At 36.9% G+C, this 18563-nt stretch overlaps 1 protein-coding gene across 7 annotated transcripts in view; it reads left to right on the top strand.

Annotated features, from left to right (window-relative positions):
* Nucleotides 1–17335, top strand: part of PPARGC1A (PPARG coactivator 1 alpha) — a 686617-nt gene extending 669282 nt beyond the window's left edge. For 6 of the 7 annotated variants that reach the window (XM_025385681.1, XM_025385685.1, XM_025385687.1 and 3 more), the window contains 3 exons: nucleotides 6826–6947; nucleotides 7293–7444; nucleotides 13454–17335. In XM_025385681.1, the coding sequence (XP_025241466.1) occupies nucleotides 6826–6947; nucleotides 7293–7444; nucleotides 13454–13557 (378 nt within the window). In that variant the 3' untranslated portion in view covers nucleotides 13558–17335. The remainder of the gene's footprint in view (nucleotides 1–6825; nucleotides 6948–7292; nucleotides 7445–13453) is intronic. The other variant, XM_025385683.1, reaches the window with a different exon arrangement.
* The last annotated feature ends 1228 nt before the right edge of the window (nucleotides 17336–18563 follow it).

Here is an 18563-nt window from a genome sequence, read left to right as displayed (position 1 = left end):
ATCCAAAAGCAAAGAGAATGCTAATAATTAGTAATTACCAATGCAAAACCATATATTGTGGTTGAATGTTACCATTGTTTCGGTTGGCACTTTCCTGTAATTTCCATCCAGACTCTTTCTCAAAAAGCAATTCACTTTCTACCTTTCTCAGACTCATAAGCTTGAAATAATTCAGGTTATATTGGGACTCTGCAAGACAGAGTTTAGTACTTAATGTCTAAACTGTCACTGCTCTAATTTCTTGTGGAGTTCTAAGTCCAACTCCATTTGCAATCTGTACAGTTTTCTGCCAGAAAACATGATAATGGGATGTTAATTTAAAGGGCAAATCTAGACATTATGATACGGCTCAGCACTTAAAACCAAAACCAGATGTGCTCGGGCAGCAATGACTGCTACTTTACTTCTCAGTTGGTCAGTGTCCAGCTCAGAAGCCAGGGACAGTGTATTGCTACTGATAATTATAAACTTCTTCCAAATGGAATGAAAAGAAATTGTGCAATTACTCAGAGTTATTCCTTTTTTTTTTTTTTTTTGGGACGGAGTCTTGCTCTGTCACCCAGGCTGGAGTGTAGTGGCGCAATCTTGGCTCACTGCAAGCTCCGCCTCCCAGGTTCACGCCATTCTCCTGCCTCAGCCTCCCAAGTAGCTGGGACTACAGGTACCCGCCACCACGCCTGGCTAATTTTTTTGTATTTTTAGTAGAGATGGGGTTTCACTGTGTTAGCCAGGATGGTCTTGATCTCCTGACCTCATGATCTGCCCTCCTTGGCCTCCCACAGTGCTCAGAGTTAATCTTTTTTGGAGAAAATGAAATAGCTTTCTATTTAAGCCTCTTTAAAGAGATATTTTATGTGGGTGAGTATATGTTATATTATGACTCTAAGTTCAATATTTAGAAATGTTCAGTTTTATGGCAAGATGAATAAATTCTAGAGATCTGTTATACAACATAGTACCTATAGTTAACTATGCTATTGTACACTTTAAAAATGTTGAGAGGATACATTTCATATTATTCACACACACACACACACACACACACACACACACACACAAAAAAAAAGAAAAAAAACCCACAAATACATTTTGAAGGTGATGAATACATATAGTACCATGATTGTGATGATGGTATCAAGGATATAGGCATATGTCCAAACTCATCAAAATGTATATGTTTAATATGTACAATTTTTTGATATATCAATTATACTTCAGTGAAGCTTTTTTAAAAAGTAGTTATGCATACTCTCATTCTATAGTTTTCATGTTTTCTGACTTACCAGTATGTTTACTTGCATGTTAGCTTTTATTTGCATCTTACCTCTTAAGTAGACTAACCTGGACTTATTCACATTAACCAGCCTTAGACGCTAAGCAGGGATAGTAGCACACAGTACATGAATGGGGGACACTTTGGAAAAGTTTAATGCTACAATTTTGTTTTTGTCTAAGAACACCACCTAGTAGTAGGCATTTATTGAATACCTACTGAATTAGGTTAGATAATCAATATTAACGGCAAGACATTTTTAGCCTTTTTTACAATCTTGGTATTTCTTTCTATCTGCACCTTTCCATGACCCTCCACTCCACTCACCTTTTCTTTTAGTTGGAATACACCATATACTCAATGGTGTTTATGATGTCTTTGCAGTTTTTGAGGCAGTCAGGTTACAGCTAATCTAGGAATGAACACCAGTATTTCACTGCCAAAGTTGTTATGTAGTTTCCTTAGCACAGAAAAAAAGATTTTTACATTATTCTGACTTGCAAACGTAGAGAGAGCTAAAATCTACATTATATCAAGCTCTTCCTTGTTACCTAGCATAATAGAACATTTTAGAGAGATCACCCATTAAAAAGCATCAAATGCAGTACTTGGCATAGATAAGAATTCAACAAATGTTCATTTCTCTGCTACCTTTTCTCTTTTCTTAGTCAAACCCCTTTTATCAGGAGTAGTTTATTTGATGAGAAACAACCACTGTATGTTTTCCTCCAGTAACCGGGAAGCTCTAGACTCTTTCTGATAAAGATTTTAGTAATGTGAAGTCAGTTAATTCAGTCATTTTTTTGTTTCTTTATCTGCCGTGTTTTGGTATAATGAGGATTTACTATAGCTGTTCATGCAACGTAAGTCTTCAATTTTATTATCCACCCCATCAGCATACTAGCTTTTGTGAAAACTGAAGCTAAAAGTTATTTGATAGATGTTCCATCCTCCTCAATAGTGAAAACTGGTCTGAAAATCATTTTTCAAGGAGCTGTTTCCAAAGGTTTAGAGTTCCTCCAAGCCTTTGAGAAGTTGAAAATGTTATTAAGCATTTTGATTTCTTTTCCTTTCATCTCCTGTTTAGAAATTAATGTCTTGAAAAATTGGCTGCAAATTTTAAGGTTTTTTAAAGATATCAAATCTATTCATCTGTCTAATACAACTGCAACATGTTTAAAAGAATCAGTTCTTTGCTAGACATTTTGGCCAATCTTGGAAAGATTTTTGTCTTTGCTTTCTAGGTGTTTGGATGCCTTTTATTTTCATTTTTAGCAGTAGGAAAATCAAGCACTTCAATAATTTTCTCAAATAAGCATTTCAGCATGTATCCAATCTCTGATCTTTGTAAAGTAGTGAGGCATGGCCCCATTCCTGTGCTTGATAAAAAGAGAGGTAGAAAAATAGGCAATTCAAGTAATTGTGGAACACCCCTTCGGTTTCCTGTTTCTCCCCTCTAGGTTATATCTTCTTTTTACTGTAGAATGTATCAGTATCCATTATAAAAGGTCCTCTGGTTTATATTTTGTATGGGATCGTTGTTGCATACAACTTCGTATAAAGCTGCAATTCAGAGACTGTCCCAGTATGTCTGCATATGGGCATACATATGGTCGATTTTCACTTTAACTTCAAGTTTCCTTGAATACATAGGCTGTGTTTATTCCCATAATGGTAGTTGAGCAATTTCTTTGCAATGGCTCAATTTCTTTCTCTCACGTCTGCATTTCCCCCCTTTCTCTCTATACAGTAGTAACTTTTCTAAAAGGCTCATTAAAAAAAAAAAAAAAAATTCCTTAACACCCATGAAAGCAGGCGCCAGGAAGTTTAAGTTTAGATAACAGTCCCATCACATTTGGCTGTTTGACTAGAGCTGGCTGCGCAAATAGAATGGAATGTGGTGTTATGATTCCCTTGCTCAAGTGTGCATCGATGGTCTGGGATGTGCCTCTTCATCCATTTCTTTTTTCTTTTTTTTTTTTTTTATTTGAGACGGAGTCTCGCTCTGTCGCCCAGGCTGGAGTGCAGTGGCCGGATCTCAGCTTACTGCAAGCTCCGCCTCCTGGGTTTACGCCATTCTCCTGCCTCAGCCTCCCGAGTAGCTGGGACTACAGGCGCCCGCCACCTCGCCCAGCTAGATTTTTGTATTTTTTTTAGTAGAGACGGGGTTTCACCGTGTTAGTCAGGATGGTCTCGATCTCCTGACCTCGTGATCCGCCTGTCTCGGCCTTCCAAAGTGCTGGGATTACAGGCTTGAGCCACCGCGCCCGGCCCTCTCCATCCATTTCTACTTCCTGACTGCCAGGATGTGCCTGGTGCTCTGAAGCGGCACAATCACAGCCTTTGATTGAGACATACAATCTACATGGAAGGGCATCAGGCAGTTACTCTGCATTGGTTATCTGCTTCATCTGGTCATTTATTTAGTCTCAATAGCTATTGTTAGTACAGTTATGTTTTACCAACTGTTTGTTATCTCCTACCTACCTTTGATTTTCAGAGGTGATTTTTATGAGTGAGATTCCTTCAAACATGTAGCTGCAAACATGTAGCTACTTCTTACACTTAAATCTGTAAAAAAAAAATTATGGAAATCTTTGTTTCTTCACTCAACTGAGCTCCCTGAGCAACGTTTTTTGTTTTTGTTTTTGTTTTTGTTTTCTGTGATAAAGCATCAAATCTAACTTTCCTTCTCCTTTGTGTCGGATAGTCTTACGGAATAAAGACCACACTTAGGCATCTTTGATGTAATGAAGGGAATGGGATGGGTGTTCAAGATGATTGATTGATTCATAACTGATTGATTTTACAACAGATATTCATTGATAGTCTGTTATGTTTCGATGCTTTATTTAAAATACAGTAGTGAAGAGAACAGATATAGTCTCTACTGTCATGAAGCTTTTATTATCCTGGGGAGGTGGACATTAAACAGTAGATAAACTATGAATTACAATTGGAAAGGAGAGTTTTCCATAAGAGCAACTAATAGGAATTCTGACCTCATTGCAAGTCTCAGAAAAAATGTGATTGTTGAGCTTAAGGTTGTTGTAGACAGTGTGTGTATGTGAGAGGCTTGGGAGTGCTGCAATGTGAATAGGGTGTTCCAGTAGCAGGGAAAGAGCATGTGCAAAGGCCTTGGGAAGGAATGTGCACAGTATATACTAGACTAATAGAAGCTCAGTGTGGCTGGGAGAGAGAGTCACAGAAAGAATGCAATATGAGAGATAAAGCCCGTGATGACAACAGGTCCAGACCACACAGGGCCTTGTAGGTCTTGTTAATGATTTAGATCTTTCATTAAACGTTGTGAGAAGCCTTTGGAATGTTTTATCAGTTAATAGACATCATTGGATTCCTGTTTTCTTAGCAAAGACTATCCTAAGAACAATGGAAGAATAGATTGGAGAAGAATAAATGTGGACACAGATCCAAATTAAGAGATTTTTTTGTTATACTAGTCCAGAAAGAGAAGCTGGAGGCTTGGCTTAGGACACATGGAATAAAGAAAATAGGTTAGAGAGAGATTTAGGAGAAATAAATCAATAGGACTTGATGAGTAGTTAGACATGTGGAGAGGACCAAGAGAAAGGAGTAAAGGGAGGTACTTAAATTCCTTCCTAAATAACTGGCTGGATGGTGTTCATTTCACTAATACAAGAACATTGGGAAAGAACCAAATGGGGAGAGGGCAAGGCTGGAGGGTTGGGCTTCGGTAAGGTTGGTGTAGTGTGAGGTTCCTCAGGCACAACCAACCTGAAGTGTCAAATAGATAATTGATTATTTGCACCTGAGGCTCAGGTGGACATTAGGATTACTTTCCTAATAAAAATAGAGGCAAGAATGTTATATATGGTAGAATAAGACCAGACATTGGTAAGCTTATCATCCAGGAAGATATAGGGTCTGCGAATTGTTCAGTTACATTTCACAAATGCTTGTTGGGTGCCTACTTCTTACCAGATTCTTGGTCAAACACTGGGCATACGAAAATGAAAACCATTCAGTAAATAAGACAGGGTATCTTTTTGCTTTCAGCCCGAATTATTCTTTTCATCACCCAAGACCAGGGACTCTCAGTACATCCAAAGAAAACTCTTGGGCAAGCTAAGTCTGTACCTCAGTTCTCTGCTTCTAGTCTTTGCTTCAACCCAACTTAAATCTCTGCAACCTTAAATTCATTTTATCCTTGTTTGTCCTTAGTATACAAACAAACTAGATGGTGAGCACAATCTTTATATTAACTCCTTATGTTCTTAAAACTTTGAGAGACATCATAACTTTTGGCCTTATCTTCTTGGAACAAGAGATGTAGGATTGCTTCCTACACTAAGAATGCATTGCTGTGCTTTAAAAAAAGAATTTATCCTCAAGCTATAAAATATTATTCCTGTATTTTGTAGGTTATAAATTACTGATGACTTTCAGATTATGATGATATTGACTCCACTTGTGAAAATTAGGCCACACCCCTCTAGTCTATTCCTAAAATAAGACTAGATTTATTGGCAAAGTGAAATTTATAGCCTCTTTTATTTAGCTCTTATTCTTCAGAGACTCATGGCTTAAAATGGCCTACATTTTAAGACTTTATTTCTTAAATTATTGTCTTTGGACCACCTGCATCAAAATCGCTGGGGTGTGCTTGTTAAAAATAAAGGTTGTAGAACCTTATCTTACATTTTTTTTTTAAGTACAACTGGGATAAAGCCCAATAATTTGCATTTTTAACCAGCACCCCAAGTAATTTTTATTTATAGTAGAGTTTAAGAACCACTCTTTTGAGGACGTCAGAATTTGTTCATCTCATTATTAGAATTCTGAGTTAATGAGAAATGTAATAGTTTTGTAAGCCAGGTCAGTTTCATAATAATTTTGATTAATAATCAAGTCACAAATGTTCAAATATTTAATAGGTATTGTTCCATGATTTTAAAAAAGAGCGCATTATACAGACTTCTTTTCTAACACATCAAATTCATCTGAGAGTAGAACAGAGACATATAGGAAAGGTAGAAAAGAGTAGAGGTGAAGAGAAGAATGTATGTGAGTGAAAAGAGATTGATACTGAAGAAATGGGAATTAACACTTGGTTCAAATGTAGTCTTTCCTTCCATTGTAGTGTGTGTTTTGCTCTAATTGCAAAGCTCAGTGGGGTTTCTTATGCATGATTATACATTTATGAATGTTTCTAGAGGGTTAACTTTTTTTTTTTTTTTGAGATGGAGTCTCACTCTGTCGCCCATGCAGTGGCACAATCTCAGCTCACTGCAAACTCTGCCTCCTGGGTTCAAGCAATTCTCTGCCTCAGCCTCCTGAGTAGCTGGGATTACAGGTGCCCACCACCACACCTGGCTGATTTTTGTATTTTCAGTAGAGACAGGGTGTCACCATCTTGGCCAGGCTGGTCTTGAACTCCTGACCTCAAGATCCACCCGTCTCGACCTCCCAAAGTGCTGGGATTACAGACGTGAGCCACAGTGCCCAGCTGAGGGTTAGCTTTTTTCCCATCTCCAGAACCAGCAAAACTCTCTCCTTCCTTCCCCCCATAGGAAGAGCGCCGTGTGATTTATGTTGGTAAAATCAGACCTGACACAACACGGACAGAACTGAGGGACCGTTTTGAAGTTTTTGGTGAAATTGAGGAGTGCACAGTAAATCTGCGGGATGATGGGTGAGAATCTTCAAGATTATTTCTTGTTTAGAAGTTGACGTATGTAAAAAATTATGGCCATAAGATTACTGGGATGGGAGTTGCCAATGTAAGTGCTTTGACAGATGACATGTTGAATTCAGAACCTTATTTATTTTCTTTCATCCCTATTTAGTAATCTTTCTAGTTGAGATTTCCTGTCCCAGAAATAAGTATTTAGCTGCTTGACAGGACAATCACACTGATAAATGGATGCAGTGGCTCAGACGTTGGCACCGGAGAAGTCTCACAAAATAGAAAGGGTTACAGTCCCGTATGTTAATACTTCTTAACCAGCTTTGAACTTCTCTTCTTTGTCCATTTCAGAGACAGCTATGGTTTCATTACCTACCGTTATACCTGTGATGCTTTTGCTGCTCTTGAAAATGGATACACTTTGCGCAGGTCGAACGAAACTGACTTCGAGCTGTACTTTTGTGGACGCAAGCAATTTTTCAAATCTAACTATGCAGACCTAGGTATGGATTTTATTGTACGTGGAATGAGGAATCCATAATGTAGAGCTCAAGATGGGAGCAAACATAATCCGTTGGCATCTTGGGTTGAACCATCACTTTATTTTACTAAAGGGAATGTGTGAATACAGATTTTTAAGAAAAATGTATAAGACAGTTTCAGAATAAAGGGGCTTAGGTTTTGGCAAGAAAGGACAGAAGTAAATTCTTTGTACTGTCTACTCAGGTGCTGAAAATTGTGGTAGGTTTGTATGTGGATATTGTGTGTTTCTACATGTGTTCATGATTTCTGTATGTGCGTTAGTTGTGCATGCAGCTTTATATTTTGTGAGTGCATGTATGGTGTGTATCTGTGTGGATATTGTGTGTGTCTGTGTGTGTTGTCTGAATATTAAATGTGTATGTGTGTGGTATTGTGCTTTGTGTGTGCATGTGTTGTGCAGATGTGTGTGGCCATGTGTTTACGTGTGTGTATGTAGGTAGGTATTGTATGTGTCTACAGGTGTTTATGATTTGTGTGCGTGCGTGCGTGCGTGTGTGTGTGTAACCTGCTTTTGCTTTCCAGGCCTACCCTGAATCCTTTCACGAACCATAGCATTGCCATCATTGTTTTATGGAATAGAATATGCAAAAGTCTCATATTTTTCTTATTATATCACAGACACTCAGAAATATCATTATTTTCTATGAACTACAACTACAGAGAAGAAAATTAAATTTGATATACTAAATCACACTATGCTTTCTTTAAAAAAAAAAAAAAGAAACACCTGTTACTTGTTGAGTGCTTCCATATGCCAGACACAGTGCCAGGAGTTTTGAAAGCATTTTCCATTTAAGTACTAGAAATATTGTAGGAGGTGTATGTTATTATTATCATCCCCATTTTACAGATAAGGAAACTGAAGCAAACATAATATTAATTTTTCCTGTTATAAAAGCTGTACAGACTCAAGGAGTAAAATGTGGAAAGTATAAAAAGTATTAAGAAAAAACTTAAAATCATGTATCAGCCTGTCATCTGGGAATAACCACTATTACCAATGAAGTGATTTGCCTTCCAGTATTTTGTCTCAGCATGTCTAATTTCATATATTTGAATTTATATATATATATTTATATTTATGTATATAAACTTCCAAATTCTACTTTTCTCAATTAATATATAAATTCATGTTCTGCTGTGACTCATGAGATTAAAAATAATTTATTAACATACTTTAATGGTTGCACAGTATTTTGCTGAGTGAATAGTACCATTATATTTAGTCATTACATTACAGCCAAATATTTAATTTTTTTTTTTTTTTTGAGACGGAGTCTCGCTCTGTCACCCAGGCTGGAGTGCGGTGGCACGATCTCGGCTCACTGTAAGCTCCACCTCCCAGGTTCACATCATTCTCCTGCCTAGCTGGGACTACAGGCCCCCGCCACCACACCCAGTGCTTTTTGTATTTTTAGTAGAGACGGGGTTTCACCGTGTTAGCCAGGATGGTCTCGATCTCCTGACCTCGTGATCTGCCCACCTTGGCCTCCCAAAGTGCTGGGATTACAGGCGTGAGCAACCGTGCCCAGCCCACATTTAATTTTTAATTTTTCAATATTATAAATAATGCTAAAATGGACATCTTAATTTCCTTTTCAATTTTAATTTTGTTCCTTTGCATGTCATTCCCCATCTAATGTGCGCATTGTAAGCTTTTAAATTCTTTGAGGAAGGAAAGTGGCAAATGTCTTGTGGCTATGACATAGTTATTTTAAATTTATGTCTAATATTTATCGTGGAATTAACATATAAATCTAGTCCTCAGCATTATTAGATATCTATATGCATTTTCTCTGGGTTGGTATAAAGAAGGAAACAAATACCAAATACAGGGATTTTTTTTCTTCTGTCCAATGAAGGGATGTCTTCCTAGAGTAATGGATACGGGTGATGTGCATTGTTCAGAGGGTATATGCTATAACTCACTCCACAAGCTAAAAAGATAGTGCGAAGCAGGGGAGAGGCAGCTGACTGTTAGAGAGATAGTGGGCTAGGGATGAAAATATAGAATGTGGCAAGTCATTTGTTCAAATGTTGGCTGATAAAAACAGTCAAGACGGATTGAAGTCTTGAGTTGATTTGACTTATTTTCTTCAGTGATGAAGGCCAGGGTGTTTCTAGTCTCTCAAAACATCTAGAGTTTAAAATAAGCTACCTAGAGGGGCCTTCAGATCACGATTCATCACTGGTAGAGGGAGGATTGGATGGTATTTCCAAATTGAACTGGAGCCTCCCTGAAATATTTCTAAGAAGAATGCTTCCTCTCTCGTTATCTTCCTGCCTAGCCGGCAGCGATAGAAACTTTGCCATTGCTAAGCTTGCTCTGTATTTTCTGAAAAGTATGTTTGATGTGCATTGTAGTAGCATGGATTTTTCCAATTCCCTTGAACTCTACGATGGCACAAAGGTAGTTTTTTTCCGAGCTCCAGCATTGTATAGTCCGAAGAGGCCAGGCTTTGGAATCCTGCAGACCTGGGATTGAAATCTGACTTAACACTGCTGATAGGCAAACAATTCGACCCCTTCAGTTCTGCTTCTTCATTTGTAAAATACCGTATAGTGTTATTGTGAAGATTAAATAAATGTTTGTGATACTATTAGCACAGTGTCTGGCATAACATAGGTGCTCAATAAATAGTGGCTATGATTACAATTTAAAATGATGGGAATGAGAAGTTAGAAGTGTAAAGTCATTTTAAAATGGAAGAATCAACTCTAGGACTCAGCTTTGGAACTCAAAAAGCTTTTCATATGTCTTGTCTTTGTTCCCTGAAGAATTCAAATATCCTTGTGCTCACCATATTTAGTGTTCATGCATGCTTCAGGGCATAAGAATATACTGGACTCAGGAATTAGGAGCTTACACATATGTCACAATAGTAAAGCAAAAATGATGTGACACAGATTAATTTTACCAAGACAAGAAAGTTCCCTATCATTCTAGATAGACTTAATCAATTTTCTTTTTGTTTACTTGCTCCCCAAAATTAAGTTAGCTTATACATCCTGTTTCTCTACTACTGAAACTAGGTAATGGTATCGACAATATTGTCAGAGCAAAACATAACGATTTCAGCTACTATTTGTGACCCAGTTTTATAAATGAGAGTGACAGATTAAAATGACTTGATCAAGATTAAAATAGTGAAGCCAAGATTTAAGTTCTAGTTGCCATGAATCTGTAGTCTATGTCTTTCAGTTTACTGTCTTATAAGCAAATGGATCTTTCTAAAGACCTCAATGAAAAAAAAATCAGAGGTGAAAGACATAGAGAAATTAAAGTAGGACTACAGGATCCAAAGAGAAAGATGGGTCAGTATTATGAATGTAATAGTTTTGATTAGGAATGAGTTATATTATGTAACTTAAACATTTAAAAAAGTATAAATGACACATACATTATAAATTGTTTATTAACTGAAATAAATGTATCGTATTATCAGTACTCTTGATTACATATGTAACTTTATGTATTCCTTTGCCATTCATTGATAAATCATTCCCACATCCCAATATAAATATTTTCAATCATGGTTTTAATAATATTTTGGTGTTTGAGATTAGTATATTCCTTCAACAAATATTAATTTGAGTACCTCCTTGGTGCCAACAGTTTTCCAGGTGCTGGGAATATAAGTATGATGTGATTTGTTTCAAATAATACAGTATCATTATTTGTAACAATTTATTTTGAAAAATTAGAGTGACTTTTTGAGTTATTCCTATAACGTTTTTATTGTATCTTACTGTGCTCCAATATCCTTTCATTAGCAGGAGAGAAATTCGTGGAGTAGATGTTATTGCCTCAGAAATTAAATGTATCCATATTCCATCTCATGCAACCAAAAATATTTTTTGGTTGTTTTCTGAGTAACAGTGAACCTGTATAAGTGGGTATATATGTGAACACTATATTTCACAGTGAAGAAACTCTTGAGAACTACTATTTCAATTTTTAAAAAAATATTTGCTTATCAAAATACAGAAACACTGAAATTCTAGAGTTTACTTAGAATATTGCAAACGCAAGGCAATTTAAAATATTCTCAAGGTATTCCTCAAGGAAAGGTATGTGTATATGTCCCTGATGGTTCCAGGCTGACGTTTATCACACAGACTCCATCACTGGGGGACTCTTCCCTCTTGATCTACAATGCAAGTGGAATTCTGATTTCAGACTAATCTCTAGCAATGAGCTAGACTTTTTTTTTTTTTTTTGTCTCTACAAAAAAGATTTTGATTGTAACAGCAGTTGTTTGTGAGGTCTTAGCAATTCAAGAAAACCATTCATTAGCCTATGAAGAGAAACGTTGAAGCCAGTGTAATTTAAGAATTGACTATTTAAGATGTTGTTGAGGAAAGATTGGCCAGTTTTGTGTTTGTTTTTTATGATTGAGACTGTAATTGTTCTTGTTGCTCTTACCTTAAAAAACTTGCTGGAAAAAACTCAGTAAAGACCAAAGGTGATCAGAATGAAAGGAAAACATAAGTAAAGACATTTCCTTGTCTTTAAATCTAGGTATGTAAAGGTAGATTGAAACTTGGGAAACGGGATGGTCAGGCTGGTTCTAGAGAGCTTGGTTTGCAATCTTGTCAGCAAAACAACTTTGTAAGTCAACGATTATGCCTCTGTAGTATCTCGTATTATACCTTTCTATTACTTTGACCATTTCGATTTTGTAACTTATTCTGGGAAAAGCATGGGAATTCTTATATTTTGGTAGAATTGTTAGTTTTCCAGAATGGTTTTGTTTTCCGTTAAATAAATGTTTTCAAAAAGAATTAATGTATTTACAAGAGGCTTTTTATTATATTTCCAAGCTACCCTTTGTTACTTGCAAGACCAGCAGAAATATCTGTTTTTTTCATAGAAATCAATGGAGAAAAACCAGGAATATTTAACAGAATTTTACTTTGCTTTCTATATTGCTAAACTATATCTGTTTTATTAAGGTCTATTTGAAGTAGCATGTGAAACTTTGCCCAAAAGCTTACTTGGACTACTTTAAGAGTCCAAGAAGGGTGTGGCTTTATTTATACCTGCACTTTATTTCTTCTTTCCGAATTCACTCTCCTGGGATGTGAAGCATTCCTCTCAACTTTCCAATTTGGGGAGAATTTGCACCAAAATTTCTGGGATGTCTAGAGGTACAGAAGTAGAGGACCACATCATATGTCCCCTCCTGCCTCAAAGAGAAGCATCAGGTTGAAGTTTAGGGGAAATTCTCATGATTTTTTTTTTTTTTTTTTTTTTTGAGACAGAGTCTTGCTCTGTCACCCAGGCTGGAGTGCAGTGGCCGGATCTCAGCTCACTGCAAGCTCTGCCTCCCGGGTTTACGCCATTCTCCTGCCTCAGCCTCCGGAGTAGCTGGGACTACAGGCGCCCGCCACCTCGCCCGGCTAGTTTTTTTGTATTTTTTAGTAGAGACAGGGTTTCATCGTGTTAGCCAGGATGGTCTCGATCTCGACCTCGTGATCCGCCTGTCTCGGCCTCCCAAAGTGCTGGGATTACAGGCCTTGAGCCACCGCGCCCGGCCCTCTCATGATTCTTTCTCTCATACTCAACTGGATTTTATGCTCAATTAAATTAATCCCATTGAATAGGAAAATTAGTTCCAGCTTGTACTCTCACGTCTACATCTAAGTTATTGAGGAACCATGGGCAAGTCATTTGACATGCCGGGGGAAGGGGAGGGTGGTTATCTGCCAGAGATATATTAATGTTTGCTCTGCCTAACTCCCAGGGGGTTTAAGCCTAAATGAGTCAACAGGTAAGTATTTTTGAAAGCTCACTACTCCCCATCCTCTTTCTTTTTATCAGTATATATCCAATAAAATCCGGACATTGTTTTCTAAAGTATATTGATTGTAAGAGTTGTTATCAAATCCAGTAGTCTTGAATTGGAATGATTGAGTTAATGGCCATCAGCAAAGCGTGTGTCTAAACTGCCTTGTGTTTCTTTCAGATTCAAACTCAGATGACTTTGACCCTGCTTCCACCAAGAGCAAGTATGACTCTCTGGATTTTGATAGTTTACTGAAAGAAGCTCAGAGAAGCTTGCGCAGGTAACATGTTCCCTAGCTGAGGATGACAGAGGGATGGCGAATACCTCATGGGACAGCGCGTCCTTCCCTAAAGACTATTGCAAGTCATACTTAGGAATTTCTCCTACTTTACACTCTCTGTACAAAAAACAAAACAAAAACAACAACAATACAACAAGAACAACAACAACAACAATAACAACAATGGTTTACATGAACACAGCTGCTGAAGAGGCAAGAGACAGAATGATATCCAGTAAGCACATGTTTATTCATGGGTGTCAGCTTTGCTTTTCCTGGAGTCTCTTGGTGATGGAGTGTGCGTGTGTGCATGTATGTGTGTGTGTATGTATGTGTATGGTGTGTGTGCTTGGTTTAGGGGAAGTATGTGTGGGTACATGTGAGGACTGGGGGCACCTGACCAGAATGTGCAAGGGCAAACCATTTCAAATGGCAGCAGTTCCATGAAGACACACTTAAAACCTAGAACTTCAAAATGTTCGTATTCTATTCAAAAGGAAAATAAAAAAAAAATATATATATATAAATTAAAAAGGAAAGAAAACTAACAACCAACCAACCAACCAACCACAAACCACCCTAAAATGACAGCTGCTGATGTCTGGGCATCAGTCTTTGTACTCTGTTTTTTTAACAAAGTGCAGAATCAACTTGAAGCAAGCTTTCTCTCGTAACGTAATGATTATATGACAATCCTGAAGAAACCACAGGTTCCATAGAACTAATATCCTGTCTCTCTCTCTCTCTCTTTTTTTTTTTTTCTTTTTCCTTTTGCCATGGAATCTGGGTGGGAGAGGATACTGCGGGCACCAGAATGCTAAAGTTTCCTAACATTTTGAAGTTTCTGTAGTTCATCCTTAATCCTGACACCCATGTAAATGTCCAAAATGTTGATCTTCCACTGCAAATTTCAAAAGCCTTGTCAATGGTCAAGCGTGCAGCTTGTTCAGCGGTTCTTTCTGAGGAGTGGACACCGGGTTACAATACTAATGAGAGTTGGGTAGAACTCTCTGAGATGTGTTCAGATAGTGTAATTGCTACATTCTCTGATGTAGTTAAGTATTTACAGATGTTAAATGGAGTATTTTTATTTTATGTATATACTATACAACAATGTTCTTTTTTGTTACAGCTATGCACTGTAAATGCAGCCTTCTTTTCAAAACTGCTAAATTTTTCTTAATCAAGAATATTCAAATGTAATTATGAGGTGAAACAATTATTGTACACTAACATATTTAGAAGCTGAACTTACTGCTTATATATATTTGATTGTAAAAACAAAAAGACAGTGTGTGTGTCTGTTGAGTGCAACAAGAGCAAAATGATGCTTTCCGCACATCCATCCCTTAGGTGAGCTTCAATCTAAGCATCTTGTCAAGAAATATCCTAGTCCCCTAAAGGTATTAACCACTTCCGCGATATTTTTCCACATTTTCTTGTCGCTTGTTTTTCTTTGAAGTTTTATACACTGGATTTGTTAGGGGAATGAAATTTTCTCATCTAAAATTTTTCTAGAAGATATCATGATTTTATGTAAAGTCTCTCAATGGGTAACCATTAAGAAATGTTTTTATTTTCTCTATCAACAGTAGTTTTGAAACTAGAAGTCAAAAATCTTTTTAAAATGCTGTTTTGTTTTAATTTTTGTGATTTTAATTTGATACAAAATGCTGAGGTAATAATTATAGTATGATTTTTACAATAATTAATGTGTGTCTGAAGACTATCTTTGAAGCCAGTATTTCTTTCCCTTGGCAGAGTATGACGATGGTATTTATCTGTATTTTTTACAGTTATGCATCCTGTATAAATACTGATATTTCATTCCTTTGTTTACTAAAGAGACATATTTATCAGTTGCAGATAGCCTATTTATTATAAATTATGAGATGATGAAAATAATAAAGCCAGTGGAAATTTTCTACCTAGGATGCATGACAATTGTCAGGTTGGAGTGTAAGTGCTTCATTTGGGAAATTCAGCTTTTGCAGAAGCAGTGTTTCTACTTGCACTAGCATGGCCTCTGACGTGACCATGATGTTGTTCTTGATGACATTGCTTCTGCTAAATTCAATAAAAACTTCAGAAAAACCTCCATTTTGAGCATCAGGATTTCATCTGAGTGTGGAGTCCCTGGAATGGAATTCAGTAACGTTTGGAGTGTGTATTCAAGTTTCTAAATTGAGATTCGATTACTGTTTGGCTGACATGACTTTTCTGGAAGACATGATACACCTACTACTTAATTGTTCTTTTCCTTTCTCTCACCCAACACAATCTTATAAGATGGATTTCACCCCCAGGCCAATGCAGCTAATTTTGATAGCTGCATTCATTTATCACCAGCATATTGTGTTCTGAGTGAATCCACTGTTTGTCCTGTCGGATGCTTGCTTGATTTTTTGGCTTCTTATTTCTAAGTAGATAGAAAGCAATAAAAATACTATGAAATAAAAGAACTTGTTCACAGGTTCTGCGTTACAACAGTAACACATCTTTAATCCGCCTAATTATTGTTGTTCTGTAGGTTAAATGCAGGTATTTTAACTCTGTGTGAACGCCAAACTAAAGTTTACAGTCTTTCTTTCTGAATTTTGAGTATCTTCTGTTGTAGAATAATAATAAAAAGACTATTAAGAGCAATAAATTATTTTTAAGAAATCGATATTTAGTAAATCCTATTATGTGTTCAAGGACCACATGTGTTCTCTATTTTGCCTTTAAATTTTTGTGATCCAATTTTAAATACATTCTCCTTTTTGCCCTGGATTGTTGACATGAGTGGAATACTTGGTTTCTTTTCTTATCAAAAGACAGCACTACACATGTATTGAGGATTAATTTATCCCCCCCGCAACCCGGCCTGACCAATGTTGTTACCATGAAGATAGTTTTCCTCAATGGACTTCAAATTGCATCTAAAATTAGTGGAGCTTTTGTATCTTCTGCAGACACTGTGGGTAGCCCATCAAAATGTAAGCTGTGCTCCTCTCATTTCTATTTTTATTTTTTTGGGAGAGAATATTTCAAATGAACATGCGCACCCCATCATCACTGAAGGCAAATTTCAGCATAGATCTGTAGGATTTTTAGATGACCGTGGGCCATTGCCTTCATGCCGTGGTAAGTACCACATCTACAATTTTGGTAACCGAACTGGTGCTTTAGTAATGTGGGTTTTTTTCTTTTTTAAAAGAGATGTAGCAGAATAATTCTTCCAGTGCAACAAAATCAATTTTTTTGCTAAACGACTCCGAGAACAACAGTTGGGCTGTCAACATTCAGAGCAGCAGAGAGGGAACTTTGCACTATTGGGGTATGATGTTTGGGTCAGTTGAAAAAAGGAAACCTTTTCATGCCTTTAGATGTGAGCTTCCAGTAGGTAATGATTATGTGTCCTTTCTTGATGGCTGTAATGAGAACTTCAATCACTGTAGTCTAAGACCTGATCTATAGATGACCTAGAATAGCCATGTACTATAATGTGATGATTCTAAATTTGTACCTATGTGACAGACATTTTCAATAATGTGAACTGCTGATTTGATGGAGCTACTTTAAGATTTGTAGGTGAAAGTGTAATACTGTTGGTTGAACTATGCTGAAGAGGGAAAGTGAGCGATTAGTTGAGCCCTTGCCGGGCCTTTTTTCCACCTGCCAATTCTACATGTATTGTTGTGGTTTTATTCATTGTATGAAAATTCCTGTGATTTTTTTTAAATGTGCAGTACACATCAGCCTCACTGAGCTAATAAAGGGAAACGAATGTTTCAAATCTACTCCTGCTTTTCTTATTTATCGTAACCAAACTCCTGGCATGCTTCTCAGATCAGTACCCATTACTCGCTTATTATTATTCTATTTCCTCTCTGGCTCTCTCTCCCTTTCTCCCGGCTTTTCCATATTCATGGATGCATTTCAGCTGTAAGGTAACGTGCACCTTCTGTATCTTGTCTTTTTCTAAACGGCAAAGGCAGACGCAGTGGTTTCTATAACGAACGTTCAGAGGTGAAAAATGACATGGGATTTTATGAAATGGATTAGCTCTATTTTTGTACTTAACCCTGGGAAGTGTGTATTTTTAAGTACAAGCTCTTTCCCCTAGGGAAAAACTCACTGAATATTCAGCATAGAAAGAGATGTTGTTGTAGATGGACTGAATATTTCTCGAAGACTTGTAACAGGATGCAGTTCCCCATCATCTGGAAGTCATCGAGTTGGTTAAATATGGGATGAGCTGATAGCTGAAGACACATCGTGCTGTCAGGATGTCCATTGTGGCTGGTGGAGGATGGTGGTCCTAATGACAGAGAATGCCCTTGCCCAATTTTAAATGGTGGTTCCCATTCCCAACCATTTGCATTGCAAGATTCAACATATGCAAAATTGGGGAAAGGTGGCTAAATTATATTCCAGCATTTCCATCTCCTAGAGAGAAAAAAAGTGTAAATATTGGAAATGTGATAAGCGCTATCAGAAGTGCATTGAAATCTGCTAAGTAATCTAAGAAACACTCCCCATGGATTGTTTTATACCAATATAAAATTCATCAATTATTTTATGGAAATGGAAAATAAAAACCTACCATTATCTTACCCAAATATTGAATTTATCTGCCACTGTGGATACTAAGCACTCCTGAGTTTCAGTGAATAAGCATCAGTTCCGGGCTTGTCTTCTATTGATGCTTAAATTGCATAAGGCATTTTTAAATTTCTGGTTGGAACCAGCAAGGACATTAGAACTCTTCCCTAAATGGTGAACTTTTTACCCTACCAAATCTTTTGAGGGCAGAGAGAAAATGAGGGATTCTCTGAAGCAGTATTAGTAGCTGCTAGTTTGGTCCTAGAATATGCTGATTTAGATAAAGGATTTATTTCATATTGTCCTCAAAACATTGAATCACTTTCATTCTTGTTGATACTAATGGCAAAATAATTATTAAAACCAAAATTGGGCTGACAAAAATAAATTAACATTTGATATAGCTTTTTTTTAAAAGAAGAT

This window comes from Theropithecus gelada, chromosome 5 (genome assembly GCF_003255815.1).
Source record: "Theropithecus gelada isolate Dixy chromosome 5, Tgel_1.0, whole genome shotgun sequence".
Classification (NCBI taxonomy): Eukaryota; Metazoa; Chordata; class Mammalia; order Primates; family Cercopithecidae; genus Theropithecus; species Theropithecus gelada.
Note: the sequence above shows the minus strand (reverse complement) of the source record. Positions and strands in the feature narration are given on the sequence as shown.